The sequence below is a fragment of the Acanthochromis polyacanthus genome, chromosome 14, assembly GCF_021347895.1.
Source record: "Acanthochromis polyacanthus isolate Apoly-LR-REF ecotype Palm Island chromosome 14, KAUST_Apoly_ChrSc, whole genome shotgun sequence".
NCBI lineage: Eukaryota > Metazoa > Chordata > Actinopteri > Pomacentridae > Acanthochromis > Acanthochromis polyacanthus.
The window spans coordinates 15,508,050-15,531,592 of record NC_067126.1 but is presented as its reverse complement, the minus strand read 5'-3'; the positions used below and the strand labels follow the sequence as shown (position 1 = coordinate 15,531,592).

General features: G+C 42.5%; 1 protein-coding gene across 1 annotated transcript; it reads left to right on the top strand.

The window, feature by feature from the left end:
* Positions 1 to 814: 814 nt before the first annotated feature.
* inhbb (inhibin subunit beta B) lies at positions 815 to 9,777 on the top strand. The gene is made up of 2 exons (XM_022213808.2): positions 815 to 1,886; positions 7,323 to 9,777. Exons 1-2 carry the CDS (start codon positions 1,445 to 1,447, stop codon positions 8,144 to 8,146), a joined length of 1,266 nt encoding a protein of 421 aa, XP_022069500.1. The 5' UTR covers positions 815 to 1,444; the 3' UTR covers positions 8,147 to 9,777.
* Positions 9,778 to 23,543: the final 13,766 nt, after the last annotated feature.

Below are 23,543 nucleotides of genomic sequence, written 5' to 3'. Positions count from 1 at the left end.
GTGGAGGCGGCCCAGGCCAGGAACCGTTGCAGCAGTATACATCATCAGCCAGTGCCATGGGCCTTGAGACTTCTTGGAGAAGTTTCTACAATTTCAGCACAAACAAATGTGAATATGAAAAGTTTGTTTTTGTCATTTATTTAAAGGTAAGCTTTCATATGTGCTATATTAATTGCACATAAGTGAAATGTTTCTAGCATTTCATTGTCTGAATGTTGATGTTTACAGAACTGACTTTTCAAGCTGTGTAATAAAATGTGTTTGTCGCTAGATGGCGCTGTATGTTCAGTAATTTGCGTTCTGACACGTTCTGAACTCACTGGATTCTAAGTAGCAACTCATTTACTTATAAATCCATCTTTTGAAATGTATTGTTATTTTTCACCTTAAATGAACCTGTTCGCTTTAAGAATTTCTGATAAACGTTAATACATGAGTGATTTAAAGAGGCTGAAAGCATCCAGTATAGAATGTAATATTTCTCTAAATCTATTCTTAAATAGCAGTTTAAGTTTGATTTTGAAGATGTGACTGGCAGTAGTGATCTGACATCCATCAATGACTGCCACAACCTACTGTGAAGAGTGTGAACTGTACACAGTATCGGCATGAAAGCTGGCATTTCTAGACTTGTGATTTTGAAGTCGGATGATCAAGTGACGTCTCACACTGCATGCTATAAGTAAAATAACCCAAGCCTTTGACGGGAAAATCATGCAACCTCTTCGGGGCTGTGTGTTACCATAACAAAACCTTGTTTCATCGGTGCGGCTGTGACTCTGGAGATGTAGTATCTAGTCTTAATCCCTCGCGTCCAGTTGGTGGAAATCCCCACGTGGTTTCTCCTGTATAAAAACTTTGGGTGTGCAGAGCCCCTGTTGCCGTGATTGCAAAAGGAGAAAAGGGTCTGAGTGAGCAGCATCTTACAGGACGCACGAGAACTGGCCATCCACAGCTGCGCGCACCGCACACGGTACCCAGGCGCATACACAAAAGATACGGGACCTATCGAACGCAGTTATTCTCCTTTGGACTGCAGCTGCAGTGGATCCTCAGCTGTTTGAATGGGAGAGTGGGGACGGAACACCTTTGGACACCCAGGGGGGTTATTTAGATTCGTCGGCGTGGCACTGCGCTTGTCCTCTTTTATTTTGGTAGATTACACGTCTGAACTAAATGTGGTATGACAGAAGCGCTTCAACAATCAAAACTCCTGTGTGCGCCTCGTAATTACAGAGATGAACTTTTATTTCGGGCAGAGGAAAGAAGCATTACTGGATAACAAGCTGAATGCATAACGACTGGAGTAAATTCGCCTCCCAGTTTCAGTAGCACTCTTGAATATTTGGGGAATACAACGGTTTCGGTGGCTTCTGCGGATTCCTTGAGGTGTCTCACTTCTGGAGCACCAGTGGATGTTCTCCAGGAACTTGCAAATTTGTAAATGAACAGTAGTTTTAAGCTGATATTTCACTGTTTTTCTTTCATCGCAAGAAAAATGAGCTTATACAGTGTTGCATTGTCCTGTTTAGTTGCGTGCGTTCTGTCCGTGCGCTGCAGCTCGGTGACCGGGACAGAGACTCAGAGTTCGCCCCAGGAGTCGTGTGCGTCCTGCGGCCTCAGGGCGCCTGATCAGTCGGAGCGGGTGAACATAGACTTCTTAGAGGCGGTGAAGAGGCACATACTGAACAGGCTACAGATGAGAGACCGACCTAACATCACCCATCCCATCCCGAAGGCTGCGATGGTCACGGCGCTGAGGAGGCTGCACGCCGGTAAAGTCCGAGAAGACGGCCGGGTGGAGATCCCCAGCTTTGAAGGGCAGGCTGCCTTCAACAACGAGGTTCAAGCGGAGACCTCTGAGATTATCAGCTTTGCCGAGTCAGGTAATAATCAATAATTCATTGCACATGTCTAAATTGACCTCTGGATGAACCCATTCACCGTCTAACTTCATGTAATAAGCAGTGCAGGAACCAGGTGAGTTAATAACCTAAAAGCAATTTCGTTCACAGATTAAATGTTGTTTTTAAGCTTATCCCGTCGATATGACCAACCAGCAGAGACACAATAGACGAAATCGTCATAACAATAGCCATAAACTAATTGGATCCAGAGCAGTCATCATTTTCATCATTTTATTGCATCACAGTTCCCTCCTGCCTCAAGCCAGTGGCTGTTAATCCTGTATCAGCCCGATGGAAATTAAAAAGAAATGAAACTAAAGAAAGAGTCCTTAAATTACCCCTATGTGTTGTCTAGGGGATAAAAAGAACCTCTGAATCCAATTTCATCACTAAAGCTGAGCTCACACTCAATACTCCAATGTATAAAGCCCTCTTTTAAATACGGACAAAGTCCTTCAATTGGCCATTTATCCCTTCCTCTAAGAATGTGTATCTAACTAATTCTCAGAAGTCCAAAGAGAACACCCTTTCCTCGCTCTTTCCTCTCTCTCACACACACCCCCTCCCTACACACTCAGGCTCTCTCTGTCACATGCACCTAAAATCATCTGCACTTGACAGAATCCAATAATTGTCAGTTAGCACAGTGGGAATATTGTCTTTGACACAAACTGTTATTTTAACAAAAAGAAAATATGCAGTTAAAGACCCCAAAATAGGATGTTTTTAACACACACACACACACAATTCTGTCTTTTCCTATTGGCCCTGCTGGTACAATTAGCCTGAATGAACTGCTAGGTCCTGTCTTCCAATGGGAATGATCTGAGCACCCTCATGACAAGGGAACAAAAGCCAGGCAATTATTATAAGAGCACTATGTGTTCCTGCTGAACACAACATGTCAACGTAGAGAAGAAAAAAACAGGGAAAACAAAAGAAATTGCTTAGAATAATGCATGAGACATTTGAGTCCATGCAGGGTTGGATTGGGGGAGTGTGGGTGGAGGGGTATGGTATTGATGAGGGTGGTGGGGGGCGATAGTGTGTGTGTGCCCATATAACAGCGTTGTGAAGAATGCTTTTGTCATTACAAAGGTTCGCTGGGCTCCTTTGCTTCTTCTTCTTCTTCTACTTCTGTTTTTTTTTCTAGCTCTATTCTTCCTCACACCTTTGAGCTTTTGTGTGGCATTGTACCATGGAGCTGGCTTGGGTCCCTGCTCCCTAGACCCCGTCTGCCTCTTGGCCAGCTGGCTCACGCCCCCCAGATCGGATGATGCCAGCCGGGGCATGGCTCAGAGGCAAGGTCTCCAGAAAGCTCTGAAGCCAGGGGAGCTTGTCCCACAAGTATGAGGGAGCCTGAATTGTTGTTTTAGGACAAGGAGGGTTGGGGGTGAGGTTGGCATATGTTTAGCCAACAGCAACCCAGCAAATGGATGTGGATAGGTGTTTTTGTGCTCTGTGCATGTGTGGAGCAGGGATGTCAGCTTGTCTCCTCTGCCTCATTTCAGCACAGGGTTAACTGCAGCTTCTTATCTCTGGTTGCGGTAGTACAGAGGTAAGAGGTCTGCCAAGTGGCCCCGGGCAGGTGAGAGAGATGATGCCAATCTCCCTTCTCCCTTGACATGCTCCCATGGGTTCTCACTGAGGGATTCGGTGTCCCGTATCCACGGGAGCGGAGCGGGGAACACAGGCAGGGAAGAAGGGAGGGCAAAAGAGAGGGGGCGATGGAGAAGTTTAGATCGGTGCTTCTCGATTGCTCGCTATAGCTGTTTGGACCCAGTGAACTTGTGGCAAGTGGTCCAAGACTCGGAATTAAGACTTCATTATGGGAGGTCATTAACTTCGGCCTGGTTCCTCTGAGGATCGGGTTGGCAGGTTTACTCCAGGACACAACTCTTTCATGAGGAGCTGTCAGTCATGGCTATCCTGGACTCACTCCAGACATTTTCCACATTCACTCACAAGGGTGCATTTCAGTCAGTGGCCAGGCTGCTACTGTATAGCTTGTGGTGCTATAAATGATTTATACAGTGTTATTAGAAATTCCTCTGCAGTAAAGCTTTAACAGCTCCAAGTTCAGTGCTGTTGTGGCTTTGAACCTCTGGCCAAAAGTCCACAGCCTCAACCCTAAACCTCCATCCTCTCCATCCCCCCCACTTCTTCTCCCTCTATGAGGAATTCCTGGAGAGCTGGCACTCAGACCTGAGGGATGGCTACCATGTGTGTGCACACTCCTGCTCATGTTAGAGTCACAGACGCTCTGCCGAGTCCTCATCCTTCCATGACGTGTGGTCTTGTCGACAGCGGCTTTGAGTAATGAGCTCTGGAGCACTCTGCTTGCCTTCTTGCTTCCATGGCCTCTTCTACAACTCAGTGGCGCAGGTGGAGACACGCTGAAGCAGCTCTTTATCCACCAGAGCCCACCCAGGTGTCCTGCCTGCTGATAATCACTAGCAACTTTTCCACTGTCGGGTCAGGCTAGGCGTGTCCGGGCCAGCTCCAAATTGTTTGTAGCACTGGATAAAGAGAACAATAAGCCCTTTAAAAGTCATGTGGCATGTTGGTATATGCTCTTAAAACATAGGGAGCTATATGATCAAAGTTGAATGAAAAAAAATATTGTAGAAATGATGTTGAAGCTGACAAAAACAGAGTGATGTTAAGTGCACAGCTCAGGGAATCATTCATTCATCCCCAAGTAGCTACTGGGTCAAATACTGCATTTTAACATTACATACTTTTGTCACCTAAAGGTCTGTTTAATAGTGGTTGCAGAGCTGTTGATGGTATGCCACAGTCTTCATCAGCAGATGGAGCATGGCAGTTGTGATGGAATTGCAGATGTTCCCGTTTCCATTTACCTAAGCACTGGAAATTTAAGAAATCATTTGAGAGGTTGTTGAAATGCTGAGAAAATTGGACCTTTACAGCTTCATGGATGACTGGCAAGCTCTGTCCCCTGGGTCATTACTGAGAGCTCTGACGCAGCTACTGAAGTGACTTTCATCTGAGATTGGTTTGTTAGCTGTAGATTACACAGTTTAAGTTCAATTTCTGTTTGCGTTTCCTACTCTGGCTGTAGCACATTTGTAGTTTTATGTATTTGTTAGTAATCATTATTGCATCTTCATTCATTGTTCCTGATGTTTTCTAAAAGCTGCCAAGTAGAGTTTTGAATTGGAGCCAAAGTCAATTAATCAAACTGCTAATTGACAGAAACAATTGGGTCATTTTTAACAGGCTATTTAAAGGAAAGTCTTTGGACTTAATTGTTTGACAAAACAAGCAATTTGTTGTCATCCTGGGAGATTTAATAGACAATCTAAAGCAGATTTATCAGTATCAAAATTATAATTTACTTAAAGCTCAGTTACAAATAGCAACTAGCGACTGTGTAATAGCATCATTTGTTGTCATATTTACAGATATTTGTGAAAATGCTATAACTGTCAATGCTGCATCTTCTAGCTCTTTGTAGGAAAGGCTTTAACAGCATATGGTGTGGGTATTCTGGGATAATACAAATACTGGAACCAAACTGCATTACTAGGACTGATTAAAAAAGCAGCTTCACAGAGTCCTGATCAGTTTTATTTCCCACGTTTGCTAGCTGCCTGTTTATCACTGTCACCGAGTTCTCATTGCTGTGTGATGCCCCCTTTTTTAAACTCAGAGCTGTTGAGACACGCAAGATTGCACTGAATGCGTTGAATGAGGTGAGGTTAGTTACTTGTAGCCCTAGGGGGCCTTTACAGAAGTCACAGGCAAAACTGCTGTTTAGCTGATTTTTCAATGCTGCTTACTTCAGCTAGATTTCAGCATATACTCGATTTGCACTGTGATACTTCACCCACGGGCTTTGGTACAAGAAGGCTGATATTTGCTGTATTGCTTGCTGCAGAGATGGATGTGTGTCTATGCACGGGTGGATGCAAATGTGTGTGTGCACAGTGCTTGAGCTGCCAGCTGACATGCTACAGAGAGGAGTGCTGGTCTGAACAGGTCCCTGTGTAAATGTAAAGCTGCAGTTTACAGGAGGAAGAGGCGTGAGGCGCCTTAAAGAGGGGGCCCGTCTTTGGTGGCCACCTGTTGACAGTGACACACACTAATCAGTCGGCAAACAAAGTAATTTAGCCGCTTTCAAAGACACTGCTCTGCTTGAGCACATTGTACCAAATCTCCTGAAATAGAAACCTTTCAAGTTACCTCGGGGTAATTTGGAAGACATCATTAGGCTTTAAATAAAAAAGAAAAAAATCCTCCAAGGGAGAACCCAGCGCCACCTTCAGACACCCGGGATCTCTTCATTGTGCTGCTTTAGAAAGTGGCCAGTGTCATGTAAATGGCTTTTATTTTTGCCTCATCATGCTTTTTGCAGGAAAGCCACGCGTTTCAATGCTGGGCTGCAGCGCGGCTGTCTCCCAGTGCCTCACAGGGGGCTTTGTGCTGTCACTCTCTGGGTGCTCCCACTGGAAGAAGGGGGAAAGGGGTGGGGTAGGGTGAGGGGGTGGGGTCCGGGTTGGGCACTAACAGTGAACTCGGTGAACCCCCTGGAGGCCTTGGCTGTGTCCACCACTCTCCCAACTTTTCTACTTGCATCCTTCCTCCTTTCCTCAATCATCCTCCTCTCCGTTCTCCTCCCTCTCTTTCTCTCTCTCTTTGGCCCTGTCACTTACAAAGCTGGACCTGAAGCCAACTGGGCCTGATCCCAGAGCTGGCCTGTCACAGCTGGCCTATCAGGAGCTGCCACAGAGGCCACCTGACTCAGTGATTGTGGGTGAACAATGAAAACAAGGGGAAAACAGATCTTTAAAGACAAAGCCGTGCCCTTCTTTGGGTGATTTTTGCTTTCAGTGTAAGCAACTGTGTGTGTATGTTTGCATGTGTGTCTGTATTTGTGAAGAAGGCAGCCTATAGCCCTTTCTCTTGAAAGTACAGAAATTTGCTGCATCTTGGCGCAAAGTCCACTTAATGGAAATTTTAAGAACCTCTCAGCCACATGTCATGGCCGACAAAAGCCAGTACTGTTTGCTCATTTCAGTGAGATGGTCACATAACCTGTGATTACTGGGTGTCTTGTTAAATTGGCTGCCTCATCACTCTTGGATCAGATGTGATGCCACATTAATGTAATTTCATACTTGGGGCATGTGATACCACTGAACTCTATCTGCTGATGAAAACTATAATATGCATCAGAGAGGTCGAGAAAATTCCCAGCAGTACATCTTTAATGTGAAGAGACAAACTATCATTTTTAAGGTCAATTATGAGTCTTCCAACTCAGTATAAGCATGCACTGATTACTTGATTTTCATCCAAACTGTGACATATGTCACGTTTTTTTACTTGGATAAATAAAGTGTGTGAATTGATAATGAGCCTGTGGTCTGTCTTTGCTGTCTCCAACAGATGAGAACACATCCTCCAAATCCGGTCTTTACTTCCTCATCTCTAATGAGGGCAACCAGAACCTATATGTGTCCCAGGCGAACTTGTGGCTGTATTTCCGTGTGCTGCCAGCTGGTCCAGAGAAGGGCCTCCGGAGGAAGGTGACAGTGAAGATCCACTACCAGGAGGCTGGGGCTTTGAGCAGTGCAGAAGGAGGTCGAGGAGGTGGTGGTGGACGGGGAACCGGCCGCTGGGCCCTGGTGGAGAAGCGGGTGGATCTGAAACGCAGTGGCTGGCATACTTTCCCCCTTTCTGAGGCAGTAAGGGCTGTGTTTGGGAAAGGCAGCCGGAGACAGGACCTGGAGGTCCACTGTGAAGGCTGTGAGACAGCTGGTGTGGCTCCAGTGCTGGTGGATCCAGGTGACCCGTCCCACCGACCCTTTCTGGTGGTGCGCGCACGGCAGGTGGACGGAAAACATCGAATTCGTAAGCGAGGGCTGGAGTGTGACGGCACTAGTGGGGGCCTATGCTGTCGGCAGCAGTTTTACATAGACTTCCGTCTTATTGGCTGGAACGACTGGATCATTGCACCAGCTGGTTATTATGGCAACTACTGTGAGGGCAGCTGCCCGGCCTACATGGCAGGCGTGCCGGGATCAGCGTCATCCTTCCACACTGCAGTAGTTAACCAGTACCGCATGAGAGGGATGAGCCCAGGCTCTGTCAACTCCTGCTGCATCCCCACCAAGCTCAGTACTATGTCCATGCTCTACTTTGACGATGAATACAACATCGTCAAGAGGGATGTGCCCAACATGATTGTGGAGGAGTGTGGCTGTGCTTGAGTCCCCATTGATCCTTCATTATCTGAACTTGGAACAGTCAGAGGGGCCTTTTGTACAAACAGGACGTTACTGTACGGTACACATATATAATATACTATCTATACCTACTGTATGTGTAAGCAACACACACTGGTACAATCTGGCCAGCGCAAGTATCAGTGTTGTGTCCATGTGTGCATGCGTGTGTTTGCACGTTTTGCCTCGAGTGCGTGTATTTATGAAACTGAGTGACATGCTTGTTGTCCTGTTTTGTTTGTTTGGCAACAACTGGTCAGCGATGGGATGAGAAGGGAATGATAATCACCAAATGATACTTTTCTCTAGTTTGCCATTTCTAGTCAAAAAATAATGGCCCATCATCTCCTCTTGAATGAAGATAAAAAGCGCTTAAGGAAAGTGACAAGATCAGCCAATGACAAGATTGGCTTCACCGCCCACACTCCCAACCCTGCTCCCACAACCCTCTTAAGTACTTTAAGCACATGACAGACTTTTGTTTTTATAAAGCACTGACAATTCATCAGCTTATACAATTCAGAACACCAGCACTTCCCTACTATGCAGACAGACACAGTCTGACTGTCCTCTCTGGTGGAATTAGACTGGCAGCGCTTAATTCCTTGCAGGATTATAGACTCCACAGCAGCACAGTGGCAAAAGAAAGTCCCCCACAGAGCTGCCACTGCTGCTGTTGTTGTTGTCACTCTTGCTGTTGACTCTGGGCCTCAAACTCAGCTTCCTGCCTGTCAAGAGTTCTGCAGGCCCTGCTACCATGACAACCAGGTGAAGATAGATCTCATAAGTGCACTTCACTTGTGCACTGGGAGTGACAGAGAAAGAACTGCTGTCTCCTTCCCTTAAGGCTCAGTAGAAGTGGGTCTGTGGACACGGAGACTCTAGTTTCGGCCCAGTGGGTCGCCACAGTGCAGTGCAGCACTTGCAGAAACTGAAATGCACACCCTGAATAGCACTTGTATAAAGAAATGCCTTCCAAGGGGTACTGAGTGTCCTGTCCTATTGCTAAATAAGTGCCACATGAGCTATGCAATGTATAGTAACCTATACCCTTACTCAACATGCTCTATTAGACTGAATTCTCTTTCCACCTTTCTCTTTCTCTGTCTCTCTCCTTTCTCTCTTCTGTCCTCAACTCTTTATCAATACTTGAAATGTAATCTTTCGCTTCCCTTCCAAAGCGAATGATTGTTGTGATGTTTGCACTGAAAAGTTGCGGGATTAGTGAAACAAAAACTGCCATTGAAAAGTTATTTTTATAGAAATAAATTGAATTTTGTTTCAGATGTATTTTACCTAATTAATGGAACCAAAGAGGCCAAGATTTTAGTTATTGTACTTAGATGGCAAGGCCATCGAGTTACTGTGTACAATACTGTTTTTGATCATCTGCAAAAGGCCTACCACTGTATCAGGGTACAATATATGATTTTCATTTCTTAGCTCTATTTTCATTCTCTGTTTTGTACAATAAGCAACACTTCATTTTTCATCTTTAATTCTATTTTTTGTTCAGTTTTCTATTTAATAAGAAAGTTATTTTTAGTTCATGTCTAAGAATCATTTAGTCAAATAAATCTGTACAGTTTATGTGAAATAAAATGTTTTCTTAAATATTTTGTAACTTTAAATTCTTTTCTGCGTGATGTTGTTAAGACTCTGTGTGTGTTTTTCTCTTGGTGGAAAATGGGTTGGACGTATGTCTGAATCTGTTGTTTCTTTCTGCTTGGAGCTTCTTTGGGCCGACACCCACCCAAAACAAAAGGGTGGGGCAGAAGTGCCTCGGTACTGCCAGAAAAACACGCGCATACTTCAGTCTTCGTCTATACTGGTTGAAGCATAAAACATCTCTATCTTCTCTTGCCTTTCAGGAGTGAGTACCTCTAATAAGCTGTAGCTGTAGATCAGTAATTACAACTTTGAGTAACAGCTTCAGTGGCAGCCATAGTGGGTGCCAGCTGACAGACCTTCACATACCAGCTTGATTCCTTTTTGGCTGCAGTGTCTGTTTATGTATGTTTGCACGTGTAGGCATATAATGGCATTTTAGCTTGCATATTTGTGCACATGTGTGCATTCAAGTGTGTTAGGACACTGCAAACATTCCTGCGGTGCATGAGTGCAGCCAGGCAGTCTGTTACATCAGAGCTGTTTTTCCCTGCAATGTCTCTGTTTCTCAAGGTAGGTATACAATTGCAATAATGTCAGGAGCAGTTTGTCAACACTTTATGCAACAGCATAAGGCTTGCCTGACTGAATGTCTCTTCCAACACCTACCAACGGCTACATTTCAAGTAATGTTTCTGCAAGGCTCCATCAAAACACATCACATGTCCCCGTAAAATATCAGGCAGATAATTGCTCTAAATGTGTCTGTAAAGATCTGCCAAGGAGCGCAATGAGATTTGTTTGCCTGCAGGGCAAATAGCATGTTAGGGAGGGATCAGTGTAAATAACTTGTTACCTGTAGGAGGATGGATGAGTCAGCAGGAGCAGCAGCAGAACATCACTCTATGAAGAAAAAGGGAGAAAACAAATCAATATTATGGTGTGTGTGACTGACAAGCAGGCGGACAACAAGAGGGATGATCTGTTACGAATGATCTGAAGCCACTGAGGTTTATTTTAAGTCCTCTTGGTGGAGCCTGTACCTCTCTAGACAAATGACAGTCTGTGCTGCGAGCAGGGAGAAAGATGTGTAGCTGTCTTGTCATGCTTCCAAATGCATGCCAAACTCTCCACATTTGGAATGTTAATGATGCTGAGCCAGGGCTGCAGGCCATTAAGCATGCTGCTGTTCATGGCTGTATTCTGGGCCACACACTCACTTCATACAAAATCACATTATTGATGTGTGTATTTGCACGTGCATTTGTACTTTTCGCATCAATAGTCACTCAAGTATAGGTATAAATCCACTGCTGAGTATGCTTTCATACAGGTTTGTATATATAACCGTGCTCTCTTCCATGTGTTCTTTCCCAAAGTCACACATGCACAATAAACAAACACAAATATATATGCACACACACATACAAAGAGGCAACCTCTGCAACCCCTGGTTATCAGCTTGAACAAATATTGTCCCTTTGCCCTCCCACATCTAATACCACCACAGGTTGAGGTCATGACAGCTGTCAAGTTGACAGGGTCAACTGGTTTATCACCGCAATAGCATTCGTTCTTCTAAATCAGCCTGGTCTGCATTCACTAATGAATTTACGACTATTCATAGCCTGGGGCCAGGTATTCCTTTGCTTGGGATCGCTTGTATCTGGCTTTCTGGCTGGGAGGAAGACACTACATGTATTGATGATAGATTTTTTGATCACTCACATATCCTGCATCAATGGAATTCTTTGAGAATTATGTATGGAAAGTTTCTGAACCTATCACAGATTTTTGCTTCTGAAAAAAAACGTTGCTTACAACTGTCCACTTAGGGTAACAAAGTAAGATTTCTGTTACTGCCGATTAAAGCCTGGCCCTTTGTTTCAGCTTCAAGAGATCACGTAGAGGCACTCTTATTCTAAGGATTTATGCTGTGGGCCCCCTAAGACAGGAGGCTTTTCTCCACCCCTGTTTACTTCTCCCTACAACCCTACGTGACATTTTGACCTTTGGAGTAACATGGACTGTGTTCACTGCAAGCTCTTTCTCACAGGCGGATTACTGAAGGAGTAAAGGGGCTTTGCAACTTGAAAGCATATTTGTGAGGACTAATGAGCAAAAAACTTCATTAATCCAGATATTCTTAATGGATCGCTGCTTTAATTTTTGGTCTTTTTCTACTTTTTGTCACTCTGCTGGGTTAATAATGACAATCCAAGCAGTTTGCAGAGACAAAGGTGAAATATGGAGTAACCAATAAGGGAGCGATTCTTGTCAGTATCTAAAGATGGATTAAATGGAGCTGGGAAGCAGTGTATGTTTTACTTTTTGTCACTGAGAACTGAAGACGGATTCAAGTTGATTGACAACAGCAACACCACTGACATGTAGTTTTACAAATGGGCAACTCTGACAAAATAGCATCAGTTTTGCTTGTAAATGCTATTACCAAATTATAAGTTGTATTTTCTCTCAGGCTTTCTCTCGCCTGAAGGCTGCAGCAGAGGTGAACAGGTCAACATGGCACGCTGCATGTATTTGCACAATATCATAATGTCAGGGTTGTTTCTCCCCAGTTTGTGAAACAACCGAAGCCTTGTCACCAAACTCAACGTCCCCCACAAATATGTCTCCCTGTCAACCCCTAAACCTTCTCACCCCACCTTCCACCATCCTGACCTCCTGACTCCTAGAGTACTGAAGGCACACTCAGGGCCACAAAGCCTTCATTTGTGTTGTCAATGTTGTCCACCTTTAGTACAGACACAGAGCAATAGGCAGGCTGTGAGAGCCTGCAACTGAGAAGGATGGATGGAGACAGGTACTTTGATGGAGAAGGTATTTTGGTGTTTTGAAAGTAATGGTGCAATTTAACCTACATGTTTTCTTTGCAGAACACTACTGTGTCGAAGTTTCTTTTTAGCATTGTTGCATTTGTAAGTAAAAATTGTACCCATACAGGCCTGTAATTTAAAAAAAAAAAACAAATAAACCCCAAAATCATTCATGGCAGCAAATTGTTATGCTCCTTAGTTACTTTTTACTGTTTAACAACCACAGTTGTTGCATCATTTATTTCAACACCTCAAAATGGCATTTGATTTTTGAAGTGGGCCTAAAAGACCAAAGTAATACTGATGGGAATAAATTGTCATCACAAGGCCCTTTTATGTCCAGTCTTTTCTGCTTAAGTCCAGCCCACCCACTTAGTGTGTTTCATAACTGAGGCAACGTTCATTCATTCTGCCGCTCCATGTTCACCACATCGCTGCTACACCAGTCTTTAAAGATCCGCAAATCTCGCCAACGTCCTCCTTTTTAAAGGTTCCATATCATAACTCCTAATTTTACAAACAGGGCTGCAGGACACCTCTGCATATACTCTGTTCAGTCGGTGGAGGAGGACGAGGAGCCTGCTGGAAGCGATGCACATCTTGTCATGACATCTCAAGAAACCACAAACCTGAACTGTTCACTCAGAGACATACTTTCTAATCCGTAAAGAAAGAAATAATTAAGGGAATGGATATTTCGCATATCATGTTGAACTGTAGAACACAGATTGTTCATAATTGCACGTTAAAATTGTGTAAACTTAATTTTGTATAATGTGGCCCTTTTAACTGGTCTCCTTGTGTCTCTGTTCATTTGAATATTGTGAATTTTAGGCTATGCTGGGAGGTTTGTGATCTCAGGGACTGTCTGTGTCATTCTTGCTCACATAGTTCCAGAGCATCACTTGACCAGAATCACTGCTAAACACAAATGTATGTCATTCTAAAAAAAAAAAAAAAAAAAAGGTTGAATCTGACAAAGTGTCCTTTCTGAAAGAAGGAAGCAAGGTGATTTTATTATGGAGCTCTGAATTTGCTGTGGAGGAGGCTGGGAATGTATTGGTCAACAAAACATTGCACTTCAACATGGGGAACGAGGAAACTAAGATGATAGAGGCCTTCTAGTCTTGACAAAATAATTCATTAAATCCAAACGAGATCTTCTCTGTATACCCCTATAGATTGTATCAAAGGATCGGAACAAACAATCTAGTAGTGTACATTTTAGAACACGAGTGGACAACCTGCTCTACGACCCACTCTACCACCTGAGACACAGTAGCCCATGAATTAATCTGCAAAGAAAACAGATCAAAGAGAGATCCATGAACAGGTATAGCATGCCACTGAGAAAGATGGATGGTGCAAGAATTGTGTCGAAAAAATGGTCACCCTGTGTAGATCTACTTATAGAGATAACAGACATACAAATTTTTTGTCCTGTGGTGACAATGCGGACCACCCTTGTGATCAGATCTGACAAAGAGTCTGCATGGATTCTGTTAAGCCTTGATTGTTCTCCCATGTGTACATTTACACTGACAGCTGCAGACACCACAGACACATATTTGTCGTTGTAACAGCATTTTACTACCTTTGAGTCTGTTTGAATATCTCAGTCATATATACACAGTAGGTTATATCTACGTATTCTCCACATGCATACTACTATAAGCATTCCATGTGTAGATTTGTCACCATGCATACACAAATGTTGGGCTCTACGCACCCTCATGTATTTAGAAACTATGAAGCCGAAATTGTGGTTTTCTGTATGTGTTCTTGGAAAACACATGATCAATGACCAAGACAAATTGTTGATAGTGGGAAGTTTAAATGAAGTAGTAAGACTTGTAGTAAGAGCTGCATTTAATTTATAAATACATTTCATCAACAGTGCCCAACGACAGTTGGAAGTTCTCAGCTTTCTAGAAATTTGAAGCTACATCTGCACATGGTGTTTGGCACACCTCAAGAATATTTATGGACACAGTGCTACAACCTAAACTATAACGATGGGCTTTGTTATGTAAAAACTTCGAACCCACACCAAACTTTTCAGAGGCATTCCAGTTCAACAATCTGCTTATGATACCAATTCATACCTAGTGCAGTATGAATTGAACTGTGTGCTGTCCCCACTGGTCGGTGTCCAGGGTTGTGGACACCATGAACAAGTCGTAAAGGACTTTTCAGATACAGTTTGCTCTGTGCTCACTGTCAAGTCCTATGCACTGCTCAAGGACAGTTATGGACGATAGAGCTTTGAGCTATGTGGACAAGTGCATATGTTTTGTCTGGTGCAGCTGTAAACCGTGGGAATGAATGGGTTTCAGAGCACAGCAGTGCTGTTGTCACATTCACAGCAGCCATAACACTGGTCATATTTATAAGACGTACACACTGCAACACAAGATCATGACACTGGACCCTAGCCAGTAGTAGCTTGAATATAAATTAGACCTGCACCTGAATCAGAGTCCAGCCATGAAGAATGTTAATTCATTTAAAACTAATGGTGGGACATGAGTGAAAAACTTTTTGTACCCTCAAGCACTTTCAGTGTCTTGAAAAGTGGTATGTTTTGAGCTGGCTACACCATTTGCCAGTACCAGGGCTGTCATAGCTAACGTTAGCTCTGGTGATAACAGTAACATGTTTTGCATTGAGGTGATACCAGGGGCGGATTGAACGTTATTTCATTCGGTCGTTTGACCGAAGGGGCGGTCCACATCTGGGCCGGTGCGTTGCTATTTATTAAATAATTTTGTTTATTGGGCGCCTGATGCCCGTATAGCTCATCGGGTTAAGCAGGCGACCCATGTACAGGGGCTGGTCTCCGACGCAGCGGCCCGGCTTCGATTCCTGCCGTGGCCCTTTGCTGCATGTTTTCCCCCTACTCTTCTCCCCATTTCCTGTCGCTCTTCACTGTGACCATCACAATAAAAAGGCAAAAAAAAAAAAATTGTGTTTATTCATCCATATGCGGCCGAATGGGATGAGCGTCCAACCATTCATCAGCCCTGTACAGGCACGCAGTGATTGGAACAGATAATTCTTTGTCACAAAAAACATTCATGAAGTTTGGTTCTTTTATGACTTTATTATGGGTTAACAGAAAAAGTGATCAAATCTGCTGGGTCAAAAATTTACATACAGCAATGCTAATATTTGGCTACACGTCCCTTGGCCATTTTCACTTTAATTAGACGCTTTTGGCAGCCATCCACAAGCTTCTGGCAAACTTCTGGTTGAATCTTTGACCGCTCCTCTTGACAGAATCGGTGCAGTTCAGTTAAATTTGTTGGCTTTCTGACATGGACTTGTTTCTTCAGCATTGTCCACATGTTTTCAATTCGGTTTAAGTCAGGACTTTGGTAAGGCCATTCTAAAACCTTAGTTCTAGCCTGATTTAGCCATTCCATTACTACTTTTGATGTGTGTTTGGGGTCATTGTCCTGTTGGAACACCCAACTGTGGCCAAGACCCAACCTTCGGGCTGATCATTTTAGGTTATCTTGAAGAATTTGAAGGTAATCCTCCTTCTTCATTATCCCATTTACTCTCTGTAAAGCACCAGTTCCATGGGCAGCAAAACAAGTCCACAGCATAATACTACCACCACCGTGCTTGACAGTAGGTATAGTGTTCTTGGGGTCACAGGCCTCACCTTTTCTCCTCCAAACATATTGCTCGGCATTGTGGTCAAACAGCTCGATTTTTGTTTTGTCTGACCACAGAACTTTCTTCCAGAAGGTCTTATCTTTGTTCATGTGATCAGTCGCAAACTTCAGTTGAGCCTTAAGGTGTCGCTTTTGGAGCTAGGACTTCCTTCTTGCACGGCAGCCTCTCAGTCCACGGCAATGCAAAACACGCTTGACCATGGACACTGACACCTGTGTTCCAGCAGCTTCTAATTCTTGGCAGATCTGCTTTTTGGTGGTTCTCGGTTGACTCTTAACCCTCCTGACCAATTTTCTCTCAGCAGCAGGTGATAGCTTGCATTTTCTTCCTGATCGTGGCAGTGACAAAACAGTGCCATGCACTTTATACTTACAAACAGTTGTTTGCACTGTTGCTCTTGGGACCTGCAGCTGCTTTGAAATGGCTCCAAGTGACTTTCCTGACTTGTTCAAGTCAATGATTTGCTTTTTCAGATCCGTGCTGAGCTCCTTTGACTTTCCCGTTGTAGCGTTTGTGGCCATTTGTATCCACTGAGCCCTATTTAAATGGCCTCAGAGAAGTAACCAGCTGTAGTCACTCATAATCACTCACAAGAAGTTAAGAGGAAATGCTATGAAACTCATTTCATTGACACAACTTTCTTAGTCACCAAAATTGCTAATTCATGTTGCTGTATGTATATTTTTGACCTAGCAGATTTGGTCACTTTTTCTGTTAACCCATAATAAAGTCATAAAAGAACCAAACTTCATGAATGTTTTTTGTGACAAAAAAGTATCTGTTCCTATCACTCTATCAGAGAAAAATCAGAGTTGTAGAAATAACTGGAAACTCAAGAGAGCCATGACATTATGTTCTTTACAAGTGTATGTAAACTTTTGACCTCAACTGTATCTTCTTCGCTGTTGGCAAACAGACTTTAGGTTCATTACAGCCACCTACTGGACTGGAGTGTTCATTAGTGTTATCAGTGGGGCAGAAATTAGGGAACTGAGAAAGGTGTGATTAAATGTGTTATTTTTTTAAACACATTATTTTTCTGAAATTGCTTAATTGAAATTAATGCATTGCATCCCAGCCCTACTTGAAACACTTAAGGAGATCACTGCATAAGTAAACAAACTGGACTGTTGCTTCTTTTTGGACTTTATGTTGGAGTGCTTAACTGTATTATTCCAGCAATAGACATCTCATTCATACCAAGACCTCACTGTTCAGCAACATTATGTTCCAAATTTGATTAATATTAAAGTCTCTTTCAACATAAATTAGGCTGCAATTGAAAAATGTTAAACTTTTGATGAGAAGTCTGTAAAAAGCTAAGATTTTTTTTCTATCAACTTTCTCTCTAATGATTAAGATCATGTGCTATGGCCAAAACAGCTACTTACAATCATGTGCTCCTCATCACTTCTTAATTACAACAATAAAAGTGCATGAACATACTGAGTTTAATTTGCTTGCATTATCCAACCAAAGGGACAATGCACATACACACGTGGACAAAATTGTTGGTACCCCTCAGTTAAAGAAGGAAAAACCCACAATTCTCACTGAAATCACTTGAAACTCACAAAAGTAACAATAAATAAAAATTTATTGAAAATTAAATAATCAAAATCAGCCATCACTTTTGAATTGTTGATTAACATAATTATTTAAAAAAACAAACTAATGAAATAGGGCTGGACAAAAATGATGGTACCCATAACTTAATATTTTGTTGCACAACCTTTTGAGGCAATCACTGCAATTAAACGATTTCTGTATTTGTCAATGAGCGTTCTGCAGCTGTCAACAGGTATTTTGGTCCACTCCTCATGAGCAAACAGCTCCAGTTGTCTCAGGTTTGATGGGTGTCTTCTCCAAATGGCATGTTTCAGCTCCTTCCACATATGTTCAATGGGATTCAGATCTGGGCTCATAGAAGGCCACTTTAGAATAGTCCAACGCTTTTCTCTCAGCCATTCCTGGGTGTTTTTGGCTGTGTGTTTTGGATCGTTGTCCTGTTGGAAGACCCATGACCTGCGACTGAGACCAAGCTTTCTGACACTAGGCAGCACATTTCTCTCCAGAATGCCTTGATAGTCTTCAGATTTCATCGTACCTTGCACACTTTCAAGACACCCTGTGCCAGATGCAGCAAAGCAGCCCCAAAACATTACTGAGCCTCCTCCATGTTTCACCGTAGGGACAGTGTTCTTTTCTTCGTATGCTTGGTTTTTGAGTCTATGAACATAGAGTTGATGTGCCTTACCAAAAAGCTCCAGTTTGGTCTCATCTGTCCAAAGGACATTCTCCCAGAAGCTTTGTGGCTTGTCAACATGCATTTTTGCAAATTCCAGTCTCGCTTTTTTATGAGTTTTTTTCAGCAGTGGTGTTCTCCTTGGTCGTCTCCCATGAAGTCCACTTTGGCTCAAACAACGACGAATGGTGCGATCTGACACTGATGTACCTTGGCCTTGGAGTTCACCTTTAATTTCTTTGGAGGTTGCTCTGGGCTCTTTGGATACAATTCCAACGATCCGTCTCTTCAATTTGTCATCAATTTTCCTCTTGCGGCCACGTCCAGGGAGGTTGGCTACTGTCCCGTGGGTCTTGAACTTCTGAATAATATGAGCCACTGTTGTCACAGGAACTTCAAGCTGTTTAGAGATGGTCTTATAGCCTTTACCTTTAAGATGTTTGTCTATAATTTTTTTTCGGATGTCCTGGGACAATTCTCTCCTTCGCTTTCTGTTGTCCATGTTCAGTGTGGTACACACCTTTTCACCAAACAGCAGGGTTACTACTTGTCTCCCTTTAAATAGGCAGACTGACTGATTATGAATTTGGAAACACCTGTGATGTCAATTAAATGACACACCTGAGTTAATCATGTCACTCTGGTCAAATAGTTTTCAATCTTTTATAGAGGTACCATCATTTTTGTCCAGGCCTGTTTCATTAGTTTGTTTTTTTAAATAATTATGTTAATCAACAATTCAAAAGTAATGGCTGTTTTTGATGATTTAATTTTCAATAAATTTTTATTTATTGTTACTTTTGTGAGTTTCAAGTGATTTCAGTGAGAATTGTGGGTTTTTCCTTCTTTAACTGAGGGGTACCAACAATTTTGTCCACGTGTGTATCTTTAGTTGAAAAGGATAGTAACAGAGGAAAAGAGCAAGTCCACTTAATTAGCTCTTGGATTCTGTTCAACCTTTCCAAATCAATAACTGGACAAATGTTATGAAAATCTAATTGTTAATTGCTAAAATATGCAACACACTGTTTGCAGTTTGCATCTTCTCTACAGTTTACAGCAGTCAGATAAACAGAATTATTCCCCTCTATCCAAGTCAACTTATACTTAAGTTAAGAAACTGCTCCAAATGTGTTTCATATGAACACATATGTAGCTCTATGCTCAGCACCCTCAGCCTCTGTCCCTCCTTGTCCTCCTTCCCATCCCTACATTATTTATGCCTTTGGACATCTTGCTGTTGTTTGCCCCTCTGGACTCGTCGGCCAGCTAAATTTAGCTCACCAAAAGTATTTTAGACTAATGAAGGATTGTTGTTTTTTTTAACCACCTTTAAAAGGGAAAGGAATCCTAGTGACTAATGCCTCATGCACTCTTAGAAGTTAAAAGTAGAATCAGTGTGTAAACAGACTGGCTTTTGTTTCCGAGGAGCACATTCGAGTGACGTAGCGTATGTGATAGCTGACCAGCTGATAGGCCGGCACTGATGGTGAATCTACTCACACACTCAGGAAGAAAAACTGATACTCCTTTGTAACAGACATGACACAAGGAAAACATAAGCTTTGATAATTATCTCCAACATTGTTTCCTTGTGCAGGAGGAGTGTGTGCGCCTTGTGCATGTGAGTGCACTTTATGTTTGAACATGACTGCTTTGTGCATGTGTGTGTCAGGGGGGAAATTCCAGCAAGGGGGATATAAGGTGTGGCTACGGATCATCTCTGACCACTTTAAAGCGGGGCCATCATCAGCGTTCCTGTATGTCTCTCGGCCCCAGCTGCATTTCTCTCTGAGGGCTCATTATTCTGGCAGGTGCCCTATTGTCCCGTCTTTGCGGGCCTTTTCATGGGCATACCAAAAACACAACACCAAAATATGCAGAGAGGAGGAGAAAGAGCAGGGAGGAGGAGGAGGTGGAGGGAGGAGTGGTGGTGGCCTGAATCAATGCGAAGAAAACTCAGAAAAATTATGCATATAAAAGAAAAGAGGAAACTTTGTTGAAAGAGAAGGCATATCTGAAGAAGACTAACCACTAGATGTTTGGTGGTCATGGCGGCGGGATGTGGTGATTGTGACCACAGGGAGAAAAAATCAGAGGCATGCTGATGTGAGAAAGACTGTATGTGTGAATGAAAACATGATGGAACAAACTGCAGTAGTTCATGCAGCAGGACCATCCTCCAGTTGGCCTCAACTTGACTGTTTTTTGTTCCCTTTCTAGGTCATATCTGATGAATTTCACCTTGTATTGTTAGTGGGCTGTGGTTGAATAAATGACTATGTTGTCAGGCCACTAACATCCCCTGCTGTGTGTGAGAGACTGTGTGAGTGTCTTTGTATGACCTCATGGGAAAGTCCTTTTGGTCTGGAATAAATACAACAAAGAAGCTGTTGACAGATGTTTCAATAATGGAAAAACAACTGATGCATGTGTTTTAATCTGGCAGTGCATGAGTGTTTGTGAGTCTTGTTTTGTGTCTAGCATCATCTTAGAGACATGTGAACCCATTGCTTGTGGCATACAGTTTGGAGAATGTATTAGTGGATAATGGATATCATATCTAATTTTGCTGTCTTTGAAACAGTATTAAGGCCACAAGAAAATCTCAGAGATCAAGAATTGCAATGTCTACAGCAAGAAAAAAAAAAGAAAGATTATGAAAAAAGACAGCCATCAAGGAAAAAGTACATTTTTAATATTTTGGGGAAAATTAGTATTTTACGACAATCATGTCTTATTTTTAAAACAAAAAGACACCACGTTAAAGACATAATTCTAAATTCATAATTTAGAAAAAATCTTTTTAAATTGTAATTGAGAAAATGGAAATATTTGTGGAAAAACTTAATGCTATGAATAGAAAGTTGTTACCTAAAAAATAAAAGAATGAAGCTGAAAGCTGAAGACAAAAGTCAAAACTTTAAGTAAAAAAAGAGAAAAAAGAACTGTCAGCCATAACAGTATGAGAAAAAAGTACAGTATTAAAAGACACTTTTCCTGAAATAAAAGCAGCTTTTCTTTTTTTCCTCAAACTATTGTGTCTTGAATCAGATAAAATTACACTTTTATTCACTCTAAACTTACGATAATACATTACATTTTCACATATAAAAAATTCTTTACATATTTTTCAAATTCTACATTGAAATCTCTGTTGTACTAATATTGTGAATTCAGCACAAATTTATTTGATACTTTTACTGTTTAGTAAAATAGTACTGTGTGTGTGTGTGTGTGTGTGTGTGTGTGTGTGTGTGTGTGTGTGTGTGTGTGTGTGTGTGTGTGTGTGTGTGTGTGTGTGTGTGTGTGTGTGTGCCAGATAATGCTGAAAGACTTTTCAGGCTTAAATGACCTCCCTGACAGTGCAGCGGAAAACAATGCACCACTCTTCCAAACACATTCTTGGTGCCAGCTGCCAAGACAGATAAAAATGAGAGGTGAAAAAGAAATACATGCGAAAACAACAAATCCCTCATATCTCTAGGTGATGAACACTGACAGAGGAACGTTTACTTTTGCTCGCTATCAGATGGAACAAGTTCACATCGTTTCCAGGCATAGCCCATTAGCGAGTGAGGTTGATATATTGACATTTCTGTTTGGTTTAGCCGTCTTGTGAGTGAGTCATTGCAGAGGGCACAAAGTCAAAGTAAGAGTGGCAAAGGGACATGGATGACCTGGGATGTGAAGGCTTCTCTGGGCGTGGACATATGACTTTGGGTTGTGGATATCGTTGAGATCAAAATTAATTTTGCGGCGCCTTGGCTCAGGATCAGGGTGAGTGAGTGTGCCACACACAGTCTTTGATTGTCTCTGATGGCTCAGAAGAGATACCATCTGAAGTTACCCACCCTCTAAAGTCTTTCTTCCTCTACACTTCTTTTTTTGTATCTCAGATTACAGTGTTGGAATAGGATCCCTGCCTGTGCTGTACCTCTGTGGTGTGCTGAGAGTTCACACAACAAAGGCATCTGTTGTATTTGCCTGCAATCGTATGCAGTTTAATGTCTTCTAAATACTTTTTTGTTGACTTTTTTTCAGGTGCATTCTGAACATTCCTTGTGGTTGTGCCAAGAAGTCACACAGGTCACTCCTAAAATACTAAAAGATTATTACTTCTAAAGATATAAGAATGCATAGCTAAGGCAAGAACTCAAAAAGAAACTAAGTCAGCACACTTTATGTTTACAACACAATTTCCCAACCAAATCTGAAGCTAATTCAGCTTCTGTGAACTATGTCTGTAATAACATAACAAAGTGACACATTGTGTGCTTAAGCAAGAGCAGGCATGGTCTTTAATTACGTGCAAACCTAGCCAACCCCACAACGTGGAATTATTAGTCACCCTGTTTTCACCTACCACAGCAGACAATCAGTATGACAATGAACTAGGGCCTGTTGCTTAAAATAGGTACCACCTCCAGGGTGTGTGTGAGTGTGTGTTTTTTCTACACAGCCACCACAACAGCCGTTTGTAAGGCCTGCAGACTGAGGTAATGCCCTATGAGAGATTCCTGATGCCTTACCTCATGCCTGTCTGACTGAGAAAAGCCTCAGTTATCTGAGCCACTTCCTTCTTTTGACCACATGCATATCAGCTGAGGTAAGGATGGAGTGGCCTGGTCCTGGAGCAGCAGCTGGCTGTAACCACCTGATTAGATTGGGCTAGAGTCAGGTGGCACCGAGGGTAAAGTGGCTCACATGGCAGAGTCAACATTCTATTTTAATAATAATATCCTCATTTGGTCCCTATCTCTAAGACCTCCAAGCAATGAATTTGTCGGTTAAAACAGGACAAGTACCTGTAATTGTCTCTAGTTTTAGCATGCGCATTGCCACCTCTTTGTTAATTGCCAAGTTAGGATATTTCTCTTGACAGTTGACCAAGAAATTGCGGAACCAAAATGCACAGAAGGTCAAGCACGTCATTGCATCACAGTTCACATCCTTTCATTTTTACTTTCTTGTTACTCTTTCTGTCTTTTGTTTCCTTTATTTTCCT